Here is a 24437-nt window from a genome sequence, read left to right as displayed (position 1 = left end):
CCCTTCCTTCCCTTTCCTCCCCTTCCCTCCTCTTCCCTTCCTGTAGTCCTACCTCTAATGGGCTAGTGTACACCAGGCACTGGACCTGTTCAGGAGATTGCCCAGCTAAGTACCTAACCACGACGCCTACATGGTGAGTTCTGCTCTAAATCATGGTTCATGTTTTGGATTTTAAACTGGATCACAAACTGGTAAGATCATAGAAATCTTGTCTTTCTGCTAATTTTCCTTACAGGACTTCTGCTCATATTATACAAGGCCAAAGCATTAACCCACATAGGATCAGCCCACTTCACAGGGAGGCTAACAGGATCCAGAAACCTTCATGGGAAGGATGACAGCAGTGGGGTGTAGTGAATTTTGGCAGGAAGGGGCTATAGAAGTCTAAACACAGGGTGAGGAATAGGGCTTTGTCTTTGGATCCTCAAGCTCTATAGTGGAGCACAAAGACAAAAGTAAGTTCTGGGATACATGGGCAGCACAGATTAGACTTGATGGGTTTAAAGAAAGGAAATAAAGTTGGGTGGATGGGAAAAGGGGCTGGATGTGGAAACAGTTCAGTGAGAAGGTGAATATGGTCAAGTGTAACTTTGCAATTCTCAAAGATCTAAGAATTACTTCTAGCTTTAATCCTAATTTTATGGTTTCCCAAGACAGTAAATCCACTCTACACCCTAAGTGTTACCTGAAACTCCCAAGTACACAGCTAAAGTAGAGATTACTAGTAGTTCAGAAATACTTTATATACAAAATGTCAAGCTGCCCAGACTAGAGTGTGCTTCCTGTAATCGACAAATATTAGAAGCTGTAAGTGGTTGAAAGCTACACCTTTCAAAGTTTGCATTATAGTATGTGACATTTATAGGGAAAATGGTGCTAATCAGCAGGAATAGTGGCACAAATGCATGGTATACCAGGCTACCATGGCCACCATGATCATGAATACTGCTACTTACCTCTCACCTGGTAGTTATAGACACAGGGAAGTGGAAGTAAAGGAGCCAAGTTACCTCTTGTATGGTAGGGACATCAACAGCTGAATGGACCAGCCTCCGGTACATCGGATGCTTACTGTCCTTTCCTTTTTTATTAAGGTCTATAGCCTAAAAGGTTTTTAGATATATAAAGCGACATGTAAAACACCAATTACTAAAAGTCAAAATAGTTTATAATCTTAGACATTCTTTATAATTAATGGAGAATGTATACAGTTACTAGAATGTGGCATTCATTGAGGTTTGACAGAAGAGCTATTTAAGAACTGCCATTTGCACAATAACTAATGCAAATGTTCACTTTGCTAAATTAATATTTAAAATATGTTTTAATTTAATACAGCCAGTAAAATGCTTATGTCCAACACAAATACAAAGCAAAAGGCAAAGTTCAGTCCAGCACAAAAACATTTGTTGTAGATAATGAATAAAACAGCAACCAAATTAGGTAGTGCAAGCCTCCAATTCCAGTACTTAGGAGGCTGAGGCAGGAGAAGCGTATATTCAAATCCAGTCTGTGCTACATATAGAGACCTTGTCTTGGAAACCAAACTAGACCATAGCCAAGTATGTCAACAGTGGTTCCCACTGCAAGAGCCACAGTGCACGGAGCTAGAGCGCACACTCACCCGCTCCTTCATGCGGGAGACGATGAACCTCAAGTAGGTGCCCATCTCCTGCTTGTTAGAGTGCTTCTTCTTAATGCTCTGGGGGAGAGAGAAGAGGCCAGACCAGCCCGTCATTTACATGTCCGTATGTAAAAGGACCAGAGCATGCAAATAGTGTGTTAGATTATTTCCATCATTTGATAAAGTCTGTGGCAGTTACATAACATGAGTAGTATTTCCTTCAAAAAGATGGGAATTGAAAAATATGTTGTATTTGACATAGTGCCTAAGAAATGAAAATTTTCCCTTTTCCTGGTATTTTAACTTCAAAGCATTTTCTAGTGAAAAGAAATAATCTATGTAACAGAGAATCTCAAAGTTTACCAAAGATCAGCCATTAAGGTCTTTTAGGAACACTGTAAGTTGATACTACCAAACAGTTTCAATATATCATATTTTGTTAAAAATAATCTGTTGATGAACTGTGCATGGTGGGTATGCTAACATATCTGTTTTCATGCTATAGACATGATTAGCTCATACACAAAACTAGTAGAAATATAAATTTTACTAATTAAATTATTTTATTTATCTCTCAAGACAATTGGATTTCAGATTTCATGTCATTTTTAGACACTTTAGAAACTCGGACAGATGTCCCTGTGTCAGAACTAAGGCGCACACCAGGACAAAGCACTGTTATGTCACACTGCTGCAGGGTGAATGGGTCTGGCCCTATTTTAATGAATGCCACAACTTTTCAGCCACTAGATTACGATTTTTCACCGCTAATCATTTCTACCAGAAAGCTATACACACAGAAAGTTATTTACACACACAAAATAATTTTAACATGCTAAACATGGAGAGGAAAAGAAATATTTTCAGGTTCACTACATATGCATATAAAAATATCTAAACAGTTTGACTATTTTACTATCAAGGAATAGTCTCAGGTATTTTTAGTTTTTGATATTGGGTCTCATTATGTAAGTAGAGTTGGCCTAAACTTGCACTGTAGTCAGCCTGGCATTGAACTCACCTGGCTGAGTGCCGGTATTACAGGCACGTATCATACTTTGCTCAGACATTTGCCACTTAGGATCTAGCTTTCTTCTATTTGCATCTCTCACCTGGACTCTTTGGCAGAGTAAAGCACACTCCATGTCTCTCCCCCTTGGCCCTATGGCTTGTACCACTATGCAGCACAGATGGTAGGTGGTTAGACACAAGTGAAGTGGGTGAGATGTGCTTTTTCTCAGCATTCAGAAAAACAAGTCTACATCCTGTAAAAAGGGAGCATGGAGACACATGCTCCTAGGCAGACTACCCTGTCAGGTCTACTCTACCACACTGTGGACACACATTAGTGCTGCTGAGCTCAGATGATCAGCCTCACTAGATGAGAAATGTCCAGACAGTCATCCACAATAGCATCACATGCCAAGGAGTCTTGAAATGCTATTGGTTGGGTTACAGTCTGTAGGTAGGTAACTCATTTCAAGGAAATAACCAACCAACCCTTCTTGAAGTACTAAAATATACTCACTAAATCCTGAAGCTAGCTCTGCATGAATCAAACATGGCAGGAGCAGCTACCTTTTCTGAACTGTTCTTTGAGTCACTCAAGCCCAGCTGGGCTATGTGCAGCTGCCTGGCTGACAATAGTGGCCTTAGCTCTTTAAACTGTATCTATGAACCCTTGCTCTAAACATAATCCTATGGAATATTTCACTCTGTTGACTTAAATCTAATTTCTTTTGATGCCAGTACCATACAAAATAAAGCAACACAGTGTTTTTCCTATGTGCAAAAGTCAGATGAAACTGGAATATCACGATGGCTAAGACATCTTCAGTAGATTCTTCTGTCTTTAAAACACTCTGCAACAGCAAGGAAACTACACTAACGTTCAGGGAGCTCATTCCTCACTTGCCCCATCGTCACCACCTTAAAGAGTCTGTGTTCTGTTCTTTTCTGTCTGTGTATGCTGCCATACACAGCAGTGCTACTTGGGGAAAGAGTCTAGGTTTGGAACTTTCATTTCACTGGAATACACAACAGGACAGAGGATGATAGCTAGTGCTTCCTCTGTTAACATCTGTCTACAGCGAGTGGCTGCAGTTACAGAAGATGTAATAAGGCTGAGAAGTGACTATTCCAGAACAGAGTGACAGGAAAGGCCAAACAGATAGGGCTCACCTCCTCAGATACATCCAGTGCAAACTGGCCAGACACCTTCATATGTTACTTCAGGAAACTCTTACTTGCCTGGCAAGTTCTCCTCAGGCTTAAACTTTCCATTTTAGTCTATCACATCAATACCAGCTAAGAAGTCTTTAGACACAATGTCAGTGTCCATTTATATAAAATCCTAGAGCAAGCAAACTCTCCTGTGACAGAAGATGGGAAGGGACAATACCAGCTGTGCTGACACATGCCCTGTGTGGTACTCGGATGCCACAGAGGGAGCTGTGTATGCTTTTCTAACGTGTATCTCTCCTCAGAGGAAAACTTCCAGGGTTCTGATCAGGCTGGTTGAAGGAAGAGACCTAGGTGTTTATAATCTACAGTGTAACCCAATGCCCAGGGTCATTAAATAAACAAAACAAAACCTAAAACCATAGGCACATACTGAGGCAGCACTTGAAATCCCACCTCCTGCTGTGCTCCTGCATAAGTGTAAAGTAGCCTTCAAAACCAGCTTTTGAAGGTCCCGTCCCAGTCCACCCGAGTCTGTCTGTTCCATCCTGGCCCAGCTTTGCTACCCACAGAAGGAAGTGCCCTTCTCTCATTGTAAGCATCAAATACGCTGTGGAGGGCTGCTCTGATCTAAGCATTTGAATGCATTTAGCTAATAAGTAGCAACGTCAGTGTCCTTGGCCATATGAGACTGACCCAAAAGAATCCCACAGGCAGACCAGTTTGTAGAGTATATACTTTTTACAGGAAACCCAATTCCTCTTTTTTGCCAAGAGATGAGAAATGCTTGTCGACCCTGAAGCTGCTCTCAAGCATACATTGACTGGTGGGGTGATCACAGAGCTGTGTGTGGACCCACAGAGTGATAGAATCTGTCTCCCAAAGTGGGTGGGAAGTGCTTCTCAACAGAAGCCGCACCTCTCCCAGGATTGTATGGGAACAAAATGCAGGCTGCAAGACGCTCTTCTTTCTTTTTTTTTTTTCCCCCAAAGGTGGTGCAATGATCTACAATGTTTGAAGGAATCCTATAAAGGCAAGCATGACTCTCCTATAAAGAATCCTATAGAGAGGATCAGAACTCTCTCCAGGTTCTTATACTTGAGGGTCTTAGAGGTTTTCTCCCCATTGCCAGGTGTATTTCAGGCTTAGTACTTTATAAAAGAAACCCACAGAAGGCATGTGTGTTGATGCATACCTTTAATCTCAGCACTTGGAAGGCAGAAGCAGAAAATCTTAATGAGTTTGAGGAAAGTCTGGTCTACATAGAGAGTTCCAGAAGGACAGCCAAGACTATACGGAAATACCATATCAAAAACCCAAAAGGAAAAAAAAAGTGAGAACAAGAAAAAACCAGACCAAGACTGCTGGGATTCCTTTAGGAAACAGACAGGGTTGCCTGCTGAGGCCCTGACACAAGGGTTGTAGGTAGAGGACCATTAAGCCGCCAGGCATTTTAATAGTGAGAGGAAAAGCTACTCCAACCCATGGAGGAATGGCTTTTAAAGCAAGCATGGCTGTCAGAATCACTCAACAGACAGCTACACACACACCCACACCACTCTTTCTCTAACTCCTTCACTAGCTTTGAAGATTATGCTTGCTTTCCACTGGCAGGCCTTAACCTTCTTTGATCAAAGTAAGTAATATTTCATTGGCATGGCCCTCCTTGGTCAAGAGGCCAGTCCTGCAGAATGACCAAATACAGCACTGACATACAGAGAGAGGTTGAAGGATGAGTTGAGGGAGTTCTCTCCCTCTACCATGTTATGCCCTGGGGATGGGGATGGATTTTAGGTCCCCGAGCTTGGTATGCAGTGAGGCATGCAGTGAGACCTCTGCCTGCAGAGCTCCAAATCCCTCCTACCCAACACCATCTACACTGTGAACAAGGACAAATCATGTATTTTCTGTTCACTAATACTACAAACACTAAACAAGTTTTGTTAAGATTATACCCACCCACTACAGGAAAAGCATAAGCATCATCTTCTCAGATCCTGAGCATTATAACAAACTTCGTGAGGACTCAATGGTCTTATTTAGTAAGAGCACTTGTCCTTGCAGAAGACCTGGGTTTGATTCCAAGGACTCATAATGATGGCTGGCAACCATCTGTATCTCCAGTTCCAGGGCCTTGTTCCTCTGGCCTCTGTGGGTACCAGGGATACATGTAGTGTATAAACATACATGCAGGCAAACCACCAAACATATTCCATAAAATTAAATCTAAAGGAAAACTATAATAAAGTTCAGTTAACTTGCTGTCCAGCCTCCAAAAGAGAAGTCACCGGATCTAATACACCATTGCCTAAAACCTACCACGCCGTGCTTGTTGCTTGGTTCCAAGCCCGTTTACCGTAATACTGCTACATTTACCATGGAAATGCAATGTATAAACCAGGCGACTTCTTTCCTTACCAGAGTGGGTTTAGGTAGCTTCAACAGTGATTAGATAACTATACCCAGGATTTCATACTTTCTGTCTTAGACTGCATTGGAGCAGCTTCTCCCCTTTTCAGAGTTCTTATTTCTTTTTTGTCTGGCTAAGCCCGTAGGGTGCAACAAGCCACCTTATGACAGTATATGGTTCTGACAGCAGCATATTAAAAGGTTTCTACTTCTCTTTAAATTTATGGCATACAGGAGGTATCTTTAAACTGATGTGATCAATGGTCATTATTTTCTGTATTACTCACCATTTAAAAATAACAGCTTCTACTTCTATTTACTTAAAAGCCAAACATTCATTCTATGTTAAGATGGATTTTGAAAGCAAAGGTATTGCTCACATTCATAAAAGTAAACTGACCAAACAACAAGAATAGCCATTTCAAAGCAGATACATAAAAGGGGGAATTGCATCTCAACAGCTTTCATTTATCATTTGGTCCCACCTCATTGTGAGCATTAACTACTGACCACTCTGCTTCAGGAGTTAGGGAACACTATACTACCCCTGTCCCCAAAGCATGGAGCGGGTCCAGAAGTAAGCCCAACTCTTCTTCCATGAGACAACATTCAAGTACCTCAACACTGCAGTGAGCAGGGCTTGCTTCCACATTAGGTCCTCTGAGCAGTCACTCGATCCAGCTGCTCCTCCACATAGACACACTATGGTTAGCTTTAGTAGTAGACAAGTTCTGTTCCTTTGATTTATACCTGCCTAATGGGCACATTGCAACCCATGTGGGGCAGAAAGGCACCAGGGGCTTGACATAGGACTTAAAAGTTAACTTTAAAAGTCCGGTGTCTGAGAAGGTGCTCTGGAGCTGGTGTTACAAGCAGTTACGATCTGCCTGTTGTGGAGTACTGGGTCCTCAGAGCAGTATACACTTTGAAGCACTGAGCCATCTCTCCAGCCCATCCACATGTATACTTATAAAGTTGTTTTCTTTGTTTTAGCAGACTCTATCCCTTGGTAGCGGCCTCAGTGGACTCTTTAGAGTTAAGGCCCAGGGCTACAGAGCCACAGGCTGAAAACTCAAGGAGCTTTGTAGCTCAGACTCAAGGTATTATATAATAAAAATGAATAATAATAGTAATCAGCAGCATTTATCTTTTATTTTCTTATTTTTCTTATGTTTCCATATTTTACTACTGGGCTACATTGATTTACCATGCAATTCATACAAACACTTTTTTCATAGAGAGAAATGCCATGTAGATATTTAAGAAGGGATGAGTACTTTCCAGATTTTTAAAGGACCTATGGGAGCAATATTTTGTTTCATGCTTTAAGTGGATCCTTTCATTCAAAAGTAGTATGTGATGTATGTGATGTGCATGTACAGTGATTAATATCCGGTGTGTGATGTCTGGTGTAGTGTGTGGTTTGTGAGTATGTGGGGAAGATGCCTATGACTTGTGTGTGTAGCATATCTACTGTAGCTTGCGTGATGTCTAAAATGTCTGGTGTGTTGTGGTATATGTATTTGTAGTATCTGGTATGTAGAATGTGTATATAGTGTGTGGTACATGTGATTTTTGTGTGGTGCACACATACATATACACACTATATGGGATGTAAAGTGACGTAGTTAGTCAGATGAGGTGATGAACAGTCAAGAGGTATTTTTGTTATTCATTGTGGGCAAATCTCTAAATCCATCTGAGGCCCAGAAACAGAGAAGGAATAAGGAACTCACCCAGACTTTCCAACTACTGCCTTCCTGATACTCACTGACTATGCAATCACATCACAACTCTGTGTCCTAACTACTGCCAGTGTACACTAGAGTTCACAGGGGGAAATGTGTTTATGAATGTAACCTGTGACACTACCATGAATCAACATCTCCTAGTACCCCCCCCCAAAAAAAAACCCCACAAAACAACAAAATGAACCTATAGAGAAGATTGAACACATTAAAAGGAGGGAGAAGATGGGGTACACTCTGAACCCCCACCTCTGTCTGTCATCCATTTTCCTTGTTTTATGGTACTGCTCCTCTCTTACTCTTCTGATGGATGGTTCATGAGGGACAAGAGCAAGTGTCACTCGCTCGCTCAGACAGTAAGGTTACTGCTTTCACAGACAGAGCTTCTACAGAATCTGTACACCTGGAGAATGTCTGTGTCTACCTTTACAAGTTTCCTTCCCTCCCTCCCTCCCTCCCTCCCTCCCTCCCTCCCTCCCTCCCTCCCTTCTTTCTTTCTTTCTTTCTTTCTGAGACAAGGTTTCACTATATAGCCCTGGCTATTATGGAACTCACTCTATAGACCAGAGTAGTGTCGAATTCATAGATCTACCTGCCTCTGCCTCCTGAGTGCTAAAATCAAAGGTGTGTGCCACCACTACCTGGGCCTCCTTTAGAAATCTTGAAGTAATAGAAGGGTTTGATGAGTAGACAAAGGGCAGTCCACTCTGACAAGGGTGATATTTTCACATAAGAAGATGCCTCTTCTCTTAGGGCTGTACAGGGTTCAGAGTATGAATGTTTTAAAACAACACTGTCTGCCCTAGCAGTCACAGCCTCATCTGCCTGGAGGCTGACAATGGACAGCACCAGAGACAGCTTCCACTACTACACATTAACAGGGAGCACTATGCCAAAAGGCACTGTGGTGCCACCCTAGCAAGTGGTTGTGGAGTTTTTAATGACAGACCACCATGCCTGCATATTAAATCAATGCTCAAAAGTTCCTTATCTGTATATCCTATATTCTTTCAAAACATTAAGAGGAAAAAGGAAACTGAAAATTGATTCTGACTGGAACCATAGTTCCTGATTTTATTCTGATTCCAAGTTTCCTTAGTCCAAAAATAATGTTTATAGGTATCACTCAAACAGTCCTGTGATTTTTTTTTCCCAAGAAGCTAGCAGGCTGATAAGAATACAGTACACAGACGCACACATACAAGCCTACCACAAAGTATGGCACCAAGAGGGAAATTACTTCATAATTTGGAAATGATAATGAAAATGAAGAGATGAGACAACTGACAGAAACCAAATGGCAGATAAAAAAAACTGCACAATGCTGAGCATGATTCACACAGCACCTTGAGCGCATCTGTGACGAGCTGTCTGTGCAGGGTGATGGGTGGCACACAGAGGCACACGTGTAAGACCTGGTCGGATGGATGAAGGACCTGTCCTTTTCTCTCCTGTAAGCTCTACACACAGAATGTTTGGAGACAAGCTGACCATACCCAGTAATGCACATAACTCATACACAGAGCATCACCTACAGAAAAGGAATTCTGTGAGCTTTGCTTTTCTTATTTCTATGTTACTTGAATAGTTTACTGCAAAGTTTTTAAAATCATTTTTAAAAACTTTTTCTAAATCACGTCACAGGAACAAGAATGTATAACTAGATGCAGAGAACATTTTTCTCAAAGTAAAATCTAATTAGACAGATGTTCATGAGCTACTATTCTTTCTTTTTGTACCTGGGGCCTACGGTACAATAAAGTCTGTAGATCTCTACCACTTACTAGAGACATGGCTGCTTTAACCTTACATCTTTGTAGTAATGATTGGCTTCTGTTCTATTTTTGCCTGACTGGAAATAAGATTCTTCTCTACAAAATTCCTTGTTTATATGTGTAATTATCCAACATTCCCCAAACATTAGAGGGAAAGAGATTGGAAAGTTGACTCTGATTGGAACCACAGTTTTAGGGTTTTAGTCTGTGATCCTCAAATTCCCTGAGTTCAAGAATATTTCAATCTGGACATTCATTTGTTAAATATTAAACATGACTTTTATAGAATTTTTGTCTTGTTTTAAAAACTACATTAATTATTTCAACTGATAAACATTTAAATTGTCATTATAATTTTAAGGTTATTGTTCCTTTTCATACTAGAAAAATAATCACTACCAATTATCTTTTTTCTTGAACATAACTATTAAAACAACAGACCTTAGAAGTGATGGTTTCTTTGGAGGCTTCAGAGCTAAAAGTAAAATTTCCCAAATTCAGCCTCAAGCATGGGATTCCTGAGTCTTATAAACACATAATTTACAGGGTTTTTTTTTTAATGACTTACAGTATCATTGCATAAGTACAATCATATCCTCATATGATAAAAGCATCTAAACTAAGCAAGGAAAAACAAACAAAAATAAAATGAGGTGGCCATGCATTTCTCAGTCAATTAACAATGAAGTTGAAAACAAACAAGCAAACAACTAATCAGAACTCAGCAGAGCAACTGTGGACAAGAAACAGAACTTCATACATACTATTTTCTTCAAAGTGTGATTCCATCTCTATCTCTTATCTAAAGAATGCAACCCTCCCCCATTGTGCTCAAGCTACCTCAAAACTCTCACTCAGTACTTTTACTGAAACCCTTTACTATGACAATAAGAACTGAATATGAAGTGTAAGAACCTGAAGGCATGGTCAGGTGTCTCTGTCGCTGGCTCGCTCGCTGTTCTTACTACCTTACTCCTTTGTCTTTTCTCCTTGGGGTTATGGACAAGGGGTTGAATCCAGGCTCTCACATGCTAAGAAAGCTTGTCAGGAATCTCCTGCTGAGCTATATATAAAAGTCCTCTTTTAGTTTTGTTTGCTTGCTGGCTTGCTTGGTTTTTGCTGACAGGGCCTCTCTGGTTTTCCTAGGATGGCCCTGAATTTACTCTGTAGGCCCAGCAATCCTGAGTAGCTGGGTTACAGGCCTGTGCCACCAGGCCCAGCTCTTCCTTGTGAGAGGTCAAGGTTTATTTCCTAAAAGATAAGAGATATGTATTTGCTTTTAAGAAGCATGATCAAAATCCATGAACACAGAACTCAAGTGACATAGCCCCTGCTTAGAATGGTGGCTGAGGCCATGCCTGCACTACTTTCCTGTGGACAGCATGTGCTTTAAACATCTGGAAGAAATCTCCAACCTCAGCCTTGACACTGATACAGCCAGATTTATTTGTTGATTCCTTCTCATATTTCCTTATAATTCCCCTTCAAGCAGGTTTTTTTTTTAATGCTATCCTAACTGTCTTTTGTCTACTTTTTAAAAGCTAAATGGGCTCAAGTAATCAAGACCTCAGTAACTGAGGAAACCCCGTGTGAAGAAGGCTGAGGTAACCAACGACTGGGTTACTATGGAGGACTAAGAGGTGTGGACACTCACTGATCATATCCAGATGAAATCTTTGACTAATGTTAAAAAAAAAAAAAAGAAAATAGTAAAAATAAAAGTTTTAAGAAAGTAAATAAACATTCCAATGACTGAAGCATTATTTGAGGCATACTCAGAATCGGACCTTACAGGCAACCAATGCAGTGGTTCCAGCTATGTAGCTGAGCGACACAAATTATAAAACAAATTATAAAGCAATCAGACAAGTCTGTACCTTCGCCATCAGTGCCCTGGGAGTACAGTATTTAGTCAGCACACGTCGCTCATATACAGACACACTACAATCTCACATCATGCACATTCTTCAGTGAGGAAATTATTGTGCAAAATATGTATTTTACCAACCGCACAATCATTTTACTTTAATTAAAATTCTTAGTGTGCAACTGTACCATCCCTTCACCCTCCACAGAAAATATAAGCAAAAAATAAACCACATCATGAGGACAGGAAGAAAAAGCACCTTCCAGCTATGAGATGGGAAGCTAATCAAGAGCACTCCAACACTGTGCCTGTTGCTGAGGTGTGCTCGGTAGCATCAACTCTGCCACGTATTACAAAATCATCATTGAACAGACCTCGATGTGGCAAACAGTTCATATTCTGAAAGGCTAGCTTTTAAAGCAGTCACATGATCTAGAAATAGGTATAAAATATGTGAAGAGAAGATATTTCTATGTGATTAAAATTCTCTAAAATGTAGACCCTGAGACATGGGGTGTGCTCTGCGATGCCCATTTATGAGTGTTGTGTTCATCTGTTGGTCATTTCAGCAGGTAACCCCCACCCTCCAGGATTTATCATTCACCTGGCAAGACCACCTGGGGCATCTTGGTGACACTAATATTCATTAATTTCAACCCTCTGACCAGCACATGAAAGCTCATAGGTACTCACCCTGCAAACTGGGCACTGCCAGTGACTACTGCTGTCTCTAAGCCTGAACTCATCAGACAAACACTTGGAATGATACACACGAAAACACAGGTCACATATCAACACCTCTCCAGGCAAATGGCATTCAAAACAATACCAGTCATGAGTTTCTGTTTCCCAGTCCTACAAAAAATACAAAATAATTTTGTATGACATTTTGTCAATATCTTCAATAACTAAGAACAAAATTGAAACTAAAGTCCATCACAATTTAGGCATTATAAACAATTTAAGACATTTAATGTGTTAAAACAAGAGAGAAAATACCTAGAAATTTACTTCTTTAAAACTTGGTTCTCTCCTATGTAGCATCAATACTCAGAAATACCTTATGGTGAGCTGATAGCAAACAACTCCAAAGTAAATTATGCCCAGAGCCAATCCCAGGTCTAATATTATCTTTCACTTAAAACTAGAATCTAAGGAATAATGTCTATTATAAGCTAAGTGCCTCACATCAACCGGGGGCTTTATATTTCCAACAAACAAACCTGAGTTTTGTCCTGCTTTCTACAGCTTACAAAATGAGTGTTGACATGCTGCGGGGACAGATGCAGTCACAAGTAGTGGCACTCACTATGCTTGTCTCTCAGCCACTGTATTCGATACTTAACTGAAAATAACAGCTAATCAAAATGCCCATGTCCTGACAGGTCACCAAATATTCAGGATCTGTTGAATTTAGAAAAATAAACTGAAAATGTGAAACTAAAGATTTTGTCATACCATCTAAAAGAGATTGATTACCACATAAAGCAAGAAGATGAAGGCCCGACCCCCGGTATGTCTAGTCCTAGCAACCAGGGAAGCTGACAAGACTCGACACGTCTGAGCTGTGGTCTCTGTACAGCCAGGATGGGCTGAATATATAACAAGAAGACTGCTAGATTTGCTCTTAGCTTAGAATTCATTCTTTATAAACGTTCCTCTTCCCTTTTCCTAAAATCACACTTCAGAGTAAAGATTAAGTCTTGACCTTGTTTTGTTGGCGTGAAATGAAGCTCAAATGAACAAAGGGAAAATGGAGGCTAACACCACCAAGGCTACTTCCGTGGGGATCCTGACATTCCACAGTTGGGTTCAGTTACCAATTATTTGTATGTATATCTGCATTCTTTCCAAGGATGTGAGTGGCTTCCTCATTTTCTCAGATACTAATATTATCCTAACAAATGGGGTTCAAACTAGCAATCAATAAGCACTGACTACTTCGGCCACATGTAAATGTCACTAGCCACTCACTAATAGCACAGAGTCAGTTATGTTCAAAATGTATGCCTTCCAACCCACACCCTGAGTCATGACCAGGGCAGAGTAGTCAATTCTCTAGAAATGTAAACTTTCTGGGTTTATGTTTCATTAAGAAATTGATGGTCTTCACTGACCAGAACAATAAGGAAAAATAGGAACATTTTTGGTTCCTCACTAAAGCCCTTGCAAACTCTAATTTTACAAAAACTGAGAAAAAAAAAACTACACTACCATGTCTGACTCAGAGACACCACAAAGACATGTATATAGTACTTAGCTCAATCAAAATTAGTCACTGATATACCTATTTCAGATAGACATCTCATACATACATTGTATAGTATCTTTTTCATTTTCATATTCAAAATTGTAATATATTAAATATATATAAATATAATAAAAATAGGTTTCAAAATTCTATTCCTTTTTTTTTTTTTTTTTTTTTTGGTTTTTCAAGACAGGGTTTCTGTGTAGCCCTGGCTGTCCTGGAACTCACTCTGTAGATCAGGCTGGCCTCGAACTCAGAAATCCGCCTGCCTCTGCCTCCCAAGTGCTGGGATTAAAGGCGTGCAGCACCACCACTGCCCGCTTCTATTCCATTTTTTAACTAAAGAATTTGTTCTAGGTTTAAAACACAGGATTTAATTCTTACAGCTGTTTGGAAATATCTTAAAGAGATTAATGGTTATATTGACTTAATAATAAAATCTGTCAACCTTCAGGATTTAATGTTTTTATTTTAATTCATCTTCCTACAATGGGTCAAACAGTAGATCCTGGGATGTTAAAGGGAGGAAGAACACAGTTCCGGCTTTTCTACTTCACTACTCCCTCCTTTCACCCCATGCTTTTTACTTACTTCTGAAACAGACACTGGAATGGATCTGTCCTTGTGGGGTTACCTAACTCTACACTTTTAACTCTATACTTTAAAAAATAATTGCAGGAATACAACTATAAGGTAAATGAAGCAAAGTGCAGAAACTTTTAAATTTAATTAATTTTATTTTATTTTTTGTTTTTTGTTTTTTTGTTTTGTTTTGTTTTTAAAGTCAGTGGCTCACTAACAGGACTGGAACTCACTGTAACAGGACTAGAACTCACTGTGTAGACCAGGCTGGCCTGGAACTCACAGATTTGACTCTCTAGTGCTAGGATTACAGGCATATGTTCCCATGCCTGGCTTGGGTATGCTTTTACAATGGATATTACTAACTTCATCATATACCCACATGATGACAATGCTTCTTGTTATTTTAATCATGACAAAAGCTATTCATAATACACAAAACATACAAAAGTCAAGCATAAAAGTAACTGGATTCGAAAATCCATTAAAATTTTCTGAGGTATACATGAGTCATGTAGACCATAGACCAAGCTGCCTCCAGTTTGTCTGTAGTAAACAGAAATCATTTAAACTGTGAGGCTGCCACCCATCAGTACCATATGCCAATAAGCTGAGGTTACATTTGTACTAGGTGCCACCAGATGTCATCAGATGCTCTGGAAACAGCCTATTTAGCAGCAAGTGCAAAATGACACTTTAGAACAAGAATGCCCTTAAAGAGCAAGTCTACTAACACCTAACACAGAGTTCAAAACTGGAAACAGTGTAAGATAGTACAGTCTTCACACATAAGTCTAGAAAGAACTAACTGAGCTGATCTAAACAAGCTAGAGCTCTATTAAAAAACAAAAACAAAAACCAAAGCAAAGCAAAACAAAAACAAAAAACAACAAACCAACTGGCAGAATTAAAGTAAAACAACATAGTGCAAAATTAGTTCACCTTGTCTGAGGCTGCTGTCCTGGAGAAAGGCTGCGTACTGTAGGCCTTTCAAAATAAAAACAAGATAATCTTGGTCTCTACCACAATTTTGCTCATATTGGGTAATACAGGGCTAAAGGGATTTCACATAATGGTTTATTATTTGAAGTATGTTTCATACTATTTGGCAGACAATGTTAACAGAAAATTCTGTTAATGAACATCAGTTAATGATCACATTAATGAAAAGATAGTAGCATGCAAACTTAAGAGTTGTCACTAACTGTAGAGGAACGTTATGGATAGACACAGAGACTCTCTCTGGGAACTCATATATTATGAAACCTACAGTCACATTAGGAAAATGTCTTACTAGCAAAGTCCACACCATCCATAGCAGTACAGAACCACAAATGCATGTCTGACTGATCTGAAACTGGATTATACAAGAATTCTTAAAAGATCAGAATAATGGCTGTGAGAGTGGTAAACTCAATACCTTACTGTTTATTTTCAATATTTAAAAATCACTAAAAATCACTAAATATCTGTAAGCATCAAATCCTCACATGTAAATGATTAACTGAAACTGTTAACAGAATTAAACTAAGCCTAGAATGGTAGAGAACTCATCTTACAGTGTGTCTGTACTAAACACACTATCATATGCATGCTTAGTAGTGTAATATATACAGGCTGCCCTCAGATCCAAGGAGAATAAGCTCCTCCATCTGACAGCAGTCTACTATATTCTACTGTTTGGTTATCACTCTGGAGCCCAACTGGTGAAACCCTGGCCTCAGCATTCATGGCTGTACGATCTTGGTCAGAATGCTTATCTGACCAAGATGCTTATCTGTTTATCACTTTTTATCTGTAAAATGAACAGAACAGTAGCTCTTATTGTGTCATGATAAGAAACAGATGAGTTCATAGTACATGGTGTGCAGAAGAGCATCTGGCCTAGCCTGCCTGAGCACTCAGGAGATGGCAGCCAGTGTTATTATCCATGTAGTGCATACAATAGTAACCACACATGTGTAACCAGCTTCTAATCACATGACTGTGTTTCGTTCCAAGTACTTTAGAAGTTATTATGATGTCGGATTCTTACAGCATTTCTCTGAGAAAGGTAGAAGAGGAAATAGAATTAGCTCCCATTCAGGGATAAAAAGGAAGCTCAGAAATACATTTGGCCATGAACCAAGGGAAACATTTAAAGAACAGTTAGAAGAGGGTATTTTCAAAATCTGTTCAAGGCTTTTCAATAATCTAAAGGCAGTTTTAATTCACTATGTTTTCACGAGTACATACATTACACTCCTGAGCATGTATATAAATGGTGAGCTTTAGTGCAGACACACTGTAAAGTGAATATTCTACCATTCTAGGCTTAGTTTAATTCTGTTAACGAATTCAGTTAATCATTTATATGTAAGGATTTGATGCTTACATATTGTTAGTGATTTTAAATCTTGAAAATAAATTATAGTATTGCCCAGTGAAACAGAAGGAGAGAGGACCAAACAGCACACAGTCTGACATCACATGGTGAGAAGCATACAACCACCCAAAATTCTGTTGAGCAAACAGACTCAAGAGCGGCATGTCTCAGTAAACCATGGTATAACATCACAGAGAACTCTAGTGTAACTGGCTTCTAACTAACTAGTAATCATTAGCATTTACTTGACACTCAGTAAAGAAAGGATTGTTTACTTTTCTTTGTAACTGAGTTTGAGGTTGGGAATGAATATTCAAAGAATATATATTTAATTCCATATATAAATGACATAAGAATAAAATATTTCACATTTTAAAACCCCAATAGCATCAAAGGTGCATTGAAATCTCTGTTTAAGGTGTTTAAAACAATGAACAAATGACAAATGTAACTGTAACAGAAGAGAGCAAAAATCTAAATTCTTTTTTAAAAGCTATTCTTAAAATTTTCATGCTACATGTATACAATATACTAGAATGTCCAGTTCAGCTTGAATTCAGCAGCCTTTCAAAATGTTTCTTCAAGAAGAAGCTAGAGCGGTCAGAGAAGCCTCTCCTTTTGTGGCTTTAGGCAGTAAGGTCTGTGAGGGAGCACACCATCAGTTCTAATCAATGCCTTACCCAAGAGGTGTGAACTACTCAGCTAGATTGTAAGCTGGCCATTTGAGTTGGAAATACTTGATGATAACATTCCCCCCAAAGTGTCAATAATGCTGGGATTTCAGCCTATTCACTACTAAAATAATATATTATAATAAAATATCCTCATCTCTTTAGGAAACCACAAAATACAAAGCCTAAAATAATGGAGAAGGAAAAAAATACAGAGAGAAAAAATGCAGAATGCTTGTTTTTTATTTAGAACAGTGCTCTGAGGCCTGAGAGCAGCCTGAAGTCCTGCTATCAGGAGTGATTCACTTGGAAGTCCTGAGTGAAGAAGGTGGTGGCAAAAATCTAGTCATACCTGCAATTAGTCTGGCCTCACCAGCAGCAAGACAAGAGAGGAAGAAGGATTTTACATAAAACCACAATGTGAGGCTCTCAGTAGATTCCCTATATTTATATTGAAAATGAACTAGGAAAGAAATGAGATCCTGAGTCTAAAGTCAGCAAGTCTATGAAAGGAGGTAGCAGTTTTAAAGTAACAACATTTTTATAAAAGACTTTTAAGTCACAGTCAACACTGGTAAGCAAATTCTTTACTGTCAGATCAATATCACTCAATAAATAAAAGTTCCACCTTGTCCTGGGGACTGCCAATAAAGTTGGAAACTACCAACAGTTCATAATGATCACCTGTTTTCAAGATACATATTGTATATATTTTATCTGCAAATGATCCAAACCCAAGGCTATCTGCTTCCTATTTACAATAATCTTGGAAATACATTTCCACCCTTGGTGAGTACTTTAAAAACAAAGAGGTTAATTTGTGAGACATTAAGTTATATTGATTACAAATATAACTAGTAAATCCTAAACTCACTCCCCTAGGTAATGGCAGAACTCTGCCAAAGAAATAGAGTACTCAAAATTTAAGGGTTAAGGGGTGATGAGATGGTAGAAATATAGATTAAATATGGCCCTTAATCCTGTGTTTTAGGGTAGTCAGATGATAAAGCATCTATGAACATGAGCATGCATGCATGTATGGTATGTATACATTCAAGTCTATGCGAATGCATATGTGTATTATGCATTCATTAATTATTTTGCAATACTGAGCCCATCTTGAACAGAGTGCTAGAAAAGCACTGCTAGCTTTAAAAACTCAGAAAACAAAAGGTATTGACATAACAAAAATTCCCAAGTGTTTCTCAGTACTGTGTGTATGTCATTTAGAAAACAGATTAGTGTGTATACTTTTACTTATTTACTGACTACTCTGTAAGCAGGCCACTTAAAAACAGGAGTAGTCTTGCTGTGAATGATTGCTGTTTCAAGTCACCACCTCATATAGACATGTGAAATCACCATGAAGATGCTTAAACACTGTACCTTTTAACCATAGTTTTCCAAAAGAACTGGCATTTTTACACAAGAAGCTGCAATTTGTATATGAGGTTTCCATTAAAAAATGTCTGAGAATATTTCTGTGCTGGAAGAAGGAATTTTAGTGATATAGGATTATAATATGCCAGCATCCTCAAAAACAGATATAGTTTCATATAGGAGTGAGCTTTTAGGACACGATTGCCGTACTTAATAAAAATAATGATCTAACACTCATTTTTTTAAAGTTGTTAAAAATAGGCACTAGAGAAGAAGAAGTAGTAGGAGCACATTAACAGTGTAATACCAACAACTGACATAAGCTCTGTTCATCAGAGTGTGGGGGAGAAAGGGAAACTATACTCATTGCCTTCTCTTCCTCCACACTTGACAGGAGTAAAGACAAGCATCATACAACCTCTGCTACATAAAGTAACTCAGGAGACATAGCCTGTGAGACTCAAGAAGTAATCTTGTTTGCCCATTTCTGCTTTACAGATGCTCTTTTCAGAGGTATAGAAGAACAGTCTCACCTGTTCTTAAAATAAGAGAGCTGCCTTACTAAAAGTCTATCATAACTCTGAACGAAGTGATCAACATACCACAGTTTAAAAACAAGTTTTAGGACACCAAAGTGATTGAAATCACACACAAAGTAGTGAAACTATAAAGTCCCAAATGCTGGTATGCAGACCCCTGGCCCACTGAACTTTCTGCAAATGAGAAAATGTAGCCCTTCCTACCATCAAACATTCTTGAGGTATTACACGACAGAGAGAACCTTTATATAACATATATAGTGTCTATGGTGTGAAGAGTATTTATTAACTAGTCAGTTCACAGCTTAGACCTACCTCTGTGTTCAGATGACAAGCGTTAATACACAAAGCCTGGGCAGTGTGGAATCTCATATTGTGTTACAGGTAACATGTTAGTCACATGAGCTTGTGGGTGTCCAAGGACATGGGGACACTCGCTGCAAAGCGAGTGGTGTATTACCAAGTAGTGAAATATTGATGTAGTCAGTCAGCTTCTCTTTACACCTTCGATAAGAACTAGTGTTTTCAAGAACAAGCTCTTCACAGGATTTAGAATGGAGAATACTGGTTACAAAGTAAATAGTCTAAAACTGACTCTGGTTATATGGTCAATAAGAAGTTGATGCTTCTGGCTCGGAGAGATGGCTCAGTGGTTATAACACAGACTATTCTTCCGAAGGACACAAGTTAAATTCCCAGCACCCACACGACAGCTCACATCTATGTGTAATTCCAGTTCCAGAGGATCTGACATCCTCACTCACACAGACAGACATGCAGGCAAAACACCAATGCACATGAAGTAAAAAGAAATAAATTATTTTTTTAAAAAATTGATGCTTCTACTATACTGTCAACAGACACTTTAAATATTTTAAAGTTTAATTTGTAGGTAATAATTATGAATTTATAGGATACAGTGTGATGCTTTGATATATATATTGTGGAATGATTAAACCAGGCTAATTAACATAATTATTTAAAGTCCATTCTTTTAGCTGTTTAGAAATACACACTAAATTATTATTAATTCTATTGCCTTTCTGCATAAGAGATTGTTGCTACATATCCTTATTTACTGGTCAAATACTTGCTTTGGGTATATCTGTGTAGTCCTCATGGACAGATTTTCATTTAATCCTTGTGGTGGTTTGAATGAGAAAGGCCGCTACATGCACATATATTTGCATGCTTGATTCCCCTGTTAAACTTTTTAGAAAGGAGATGTGTTGAAGATATGTTACTGGGAGTGGGCTTGGAGATTCTAAAAGCCCACATCAGGCCCAGTGCATGTCTCTCTCTGCCTGCCTGCCTGCCTGCTTGCCTGTGCACCAGGATATAAGCACTCAGGCCCCTTGCCTGGATGCCTGCATGCTACATACTCCCTCTGAAACTTTAAACAAGCCCTCAATTAAATGCTTTCTTTTATAAGAATTATCTTGGTCATGGTGTCTCTTCACAGTTATACAATAGTAACTAAGACAATCTTTAGTTGAATGAAATAAATATTAGTATGTCCACATTACATTTGAGGATTCAGTGAAGTTTTAAACAATTCCAGACATGTAAGCAAGAAATGCTTAAGATAGACATTAACCTGTCCCATAGGTACTTTGCCTTTGAGTCTTTAAAGTTACATATTTTATAAATACAAGTTTGATATATACAGTTATATTACATATGCATATTTAGTATAAAACTACTTGTGAATAAGAACTAATTAGCATTAAACCTATATAGTTGCAGTTACTTTAAGAGTTCATTTAGTAAAAAAAGAGACAGAAAGAGGATTATAAATATGTTTAGAGAAAATATGTAAAAATAAAAAGGAGTATAGAACCTAAAGCTGTGGGAAACATATAAGAAGCTAATTAATTGCTTGATGAATTAAAAAAATTTTAGTCTGAGGAAGAAAAAAGTGTATATACACACATACACACACATAAACATTCATATACATGTACATATATATATAAAACAACACACATATATGTATACATATATATACACACACACACATATATATATATCATAACAAAACACACACACACACAACTTTTTTTTTTTTTTTTTTTTTTTGGTTTTTTCGAGACAGGGTTTCTCTGTGTATTCCTGGCAGTCCTGGAACTCACTCTGTAGACCAGGCTGGCCTCGAACTCAGAAATCCGCCTGCCTCTGCCTCCCAAGTGCTGGGATTAAAGGCGTGCGCCACCACCACCAGCACACACACACATCTTAAAGGAGAAAACAAATCCTTGACTCTAAGAAATATGTACACACGACCCGCAACTCCAAGAGCGCAGAGTAAGCTCAGTTACCAGTTACATTCCCACTTGAGGCATTCTCCACACAGTTTTCTGAATTTCTACGTGTCCAAATGCTTGGGGCAGAATATACCATCCTGTCTGCACTGCTCAGAATCACGCTTGACTCTGTTTCGCCCTTTGCTCTATCTTGGCTAGCTGTGCCACATACTACTGCACAGCTTCCAGCTGCAGCAGGGACTTGACAGGAAACTGCTCTGATGACAACTGTCCCATTTCTTTCCAGGAATATTTCCAGTTCATAAATTAAATTATCCTGATACAAGTAATGATTTTTCTTCCATGTTTTCCGTTTTCAGAAATATGAATTTTCTTTTCTGAGGCTCTGACATATATATGAAATTGACAAAACTTTTAGGCCTGAACAACTTCCTACATTTAGAATTACCAGAAATACTTGGTGGTAGTTCTACAGTCAGTCTCACTGAATCTATGGGCTTTTTTTATGTACCAGAAAATGAAATGAAGAAAAATCTTTCAGGAAATTTTGCCGCAATGAACCATTTTTTAAGATTTTATGAGATTTTTTTAAAATTTAGATTTTTAGAGAATTATATAACTAAATCCCCAAAACATACATTTGAAACCTACTATCTTAAAAGATGTTTATTATAATAAGCTTTTCTAATTAGTTAGTTAAAATATCAAAAAATATGATAGGGAGATAGAAATACCATGTATGAAATCAATCTTTGTGTATATATCCTTCAGTATGAAACCATGTCCTGGAGGTGAGATGAGTAAAGCGCCCTTAAGAATAGTCACAGTGGGAGCTAGCTGAAGGTTCAGTACAGAAAGAAGTAACTTTCTATTCATCCTATTTGATTGATGCTCAGAGCCCAATGCTGCCAGAGTCACTGGTCACTGTGGACCATGGCCAGTCTAGCATCTGGGACCTTTGTATTGTTGATGAAAACTCTGTGTCAAGTCTGCCTCAGGATTTGGTGCCATCCAAGTGAGACCGCTGTCCTAAACAGGCAGTGTCCCTTTCCATCTACCTAGACAGTATGAACACTGTCCTGCATTGAAATAGTTCTTAACTAACATTACCTGAAGAAAGCACAGAAAGGGCCATGATTTATAAGGACATTTACTTTAAATCAATTTATTATTTATTTTTTTTCGAGACAGGGTTTCTCTGTGAAGCCCTGGCTGTCTTAGAACTTGCCCTGTAGACCAGGCTAAACTCAAACTCACAAAGATCCACCTGTCTCTGCCTCTCAAGTGCTGGGATCAAAAGTGTGCGCCACTACTGCCCAAGTTTAATTTTATATTTTTAGATGTAAGATAACATACAGAAAAGCAAGATTTTTGTAAAAGTTAGTTTTCTCCTAGTAATACAAGGAAGCTATCAATATAGAGCCTTAATGTTAATAAAAATGTTAACAATTATTAAATTTCTAACAGTGAACTTCTATAAGTTATATTAATACTTAAAAAAATGCCGATTTCTAAATTTATCAAATAAAATATACTTACAATCTCATCTCCTGGTAACCAATATCCTTCCTGTTCAATACCAGCTTTTGAACCTTTGCAGCCCACTGTTAGAGTTTCGACAATAAGACCATCTTTCACAGCTAAGCTCAGCTGCCGGGTGGTCTCTTTGGGATGCATACCGTGGACTCGGGACATATACCTGAACACAGAGGAAACACAGAGTTAGGGATTTCTCAGTAATGACAACTAAAACGGAGTAAAATCAAGAAAAGGAAGGCCCGTTTGCTCTTCTTTTATTATGACTTGCATTTATGGAAGAAACAAAGGGATGGAGGGAAATAAAGTGTCCAAGCCTGCAACTCTATGCTATTTTTTTTCAAGGAAAATAATGAATCAGGCAAAGATTTTCCTTCCAATTCTTCAAAGATTATCACAACACAAAGTTTCCTTCTAAATGTATCCCAATTTAAATCAAAGGCATATCACCACAATAAAGTATTTATGGCATGAGTTCTTTTGTGTTGTAGAACTTTAACATTGTGTTCTTAGCCATTTGCAATGTTCTGAATGTAGGTTCAAATTTAAACATTTTTAAAAACATAAAACATTTTTAAAAGACATAAGCACCTTTTTAAGGCTATAAACACAATTATAAAGTAAGGGAACTAAAAAAAAAGATCAAATCACTTTCACACAAGATGGAGCAACCTAACAATATATTGATTCTTTCAGACATGCTCACTTAAGGAAATATATGGTGCTATTTTCAACCTGTATGTTTGAAGCAATGTTGGTTTAAAATAGTCCCACTAGCAAATAGAAAGCACTGAACAGACTTTGAGTTGAACAAGCAATTTAATTTTAGTATTATTCCCTTTGACTCTGAAGACTCTAAAGGTTCGCAACCCTCAATCTAGGATTTTAGAACCCTTTAAATCTTTAACAATACTTGTATTCAAAATTCAGGAAAATGATGAGCATATGAAATGATGTGAATGGAAAATGGAACTAATGAATGTATAGAATTATGTAAATAATTATTAAATAAATAGAACATGGACACATGCCATCATCAGAAAGGCAAAATGTATACACTAGTGTTGATTGATTACATATTAATGGTATTTTTTAAAATAAAAAATAAGTGGAAAGTTTCAAACCTCGCTGAACCACAAAAGAGTATATAAAATCCTGTGTTCACTAGCTATCCTGCGTTCACCAGCTACCCTGTCTACACCATCTACCCTGTGTTCACCATCTATCCTGTGTTCACCAGCTACC

At 38.4% G+C, this 24437-nt stretch overlaps 1 protein-coding gene across 10 annotated transcripts in view; it reads right to left on the bottom strand.

Annotated features, from left to right (window-relative positions):
* Zmynd11 (zinc finger MYND-type containing 11) overlaps positions 1-24437 on the bottom strand; it is an 85626-nt gene that overhangs the window by 12384 nt on the left and 48805 nt on the right. For 7 of the 10 annotated variants that reach the window (XM_028769807.1, XM_028769809.1, XM_028769804.1 and 4 more), the window contains exons 3-6: positions 23196-23355; positions 12298-12459; positions 1625-1702; positions 1011-1103 (exon numbers count right to left, since the gene is read on the bottom strand). In XM_028769807.1, coding sequence (XP_028625640.1) covers positions 1011-1103; positions 1625-1702; positions 12298-12459; positions 23196-23355 — 493 coding nt within the window. The remainder of the gene's footprint in view (positions 1-1010; positions 1104-1624; positions 1703-12297; positions 12460-23195; positions 23356-24437) is intronic. The other 3 variants (XM_028769810.1, XM_028769813.1, XM_028769814.1) reach the window with 1 other exon arrangement.

This window comes from Grammomys surdaster, unplaced genomic scaffold (assembly GCF_004785775.1).
Source record: "Grammomys surdaster isolate TR1022 unplaced genomic scaffold, NIH_TR_1.0 194, whole genome shotgun sequence".
Taxonomy (NCBI): domain Eukaryota; kingdom Metazoa; phylum Chordata; class Mammalia; order Rodentia; family Muridae; genus Grammomys; species Grammomys surdaster.
The sequence above is the reverse complement of the archived record's forward strand: the minus strand, read 5'-3'. Positions and strand labels throughout refer to the sequence as shown.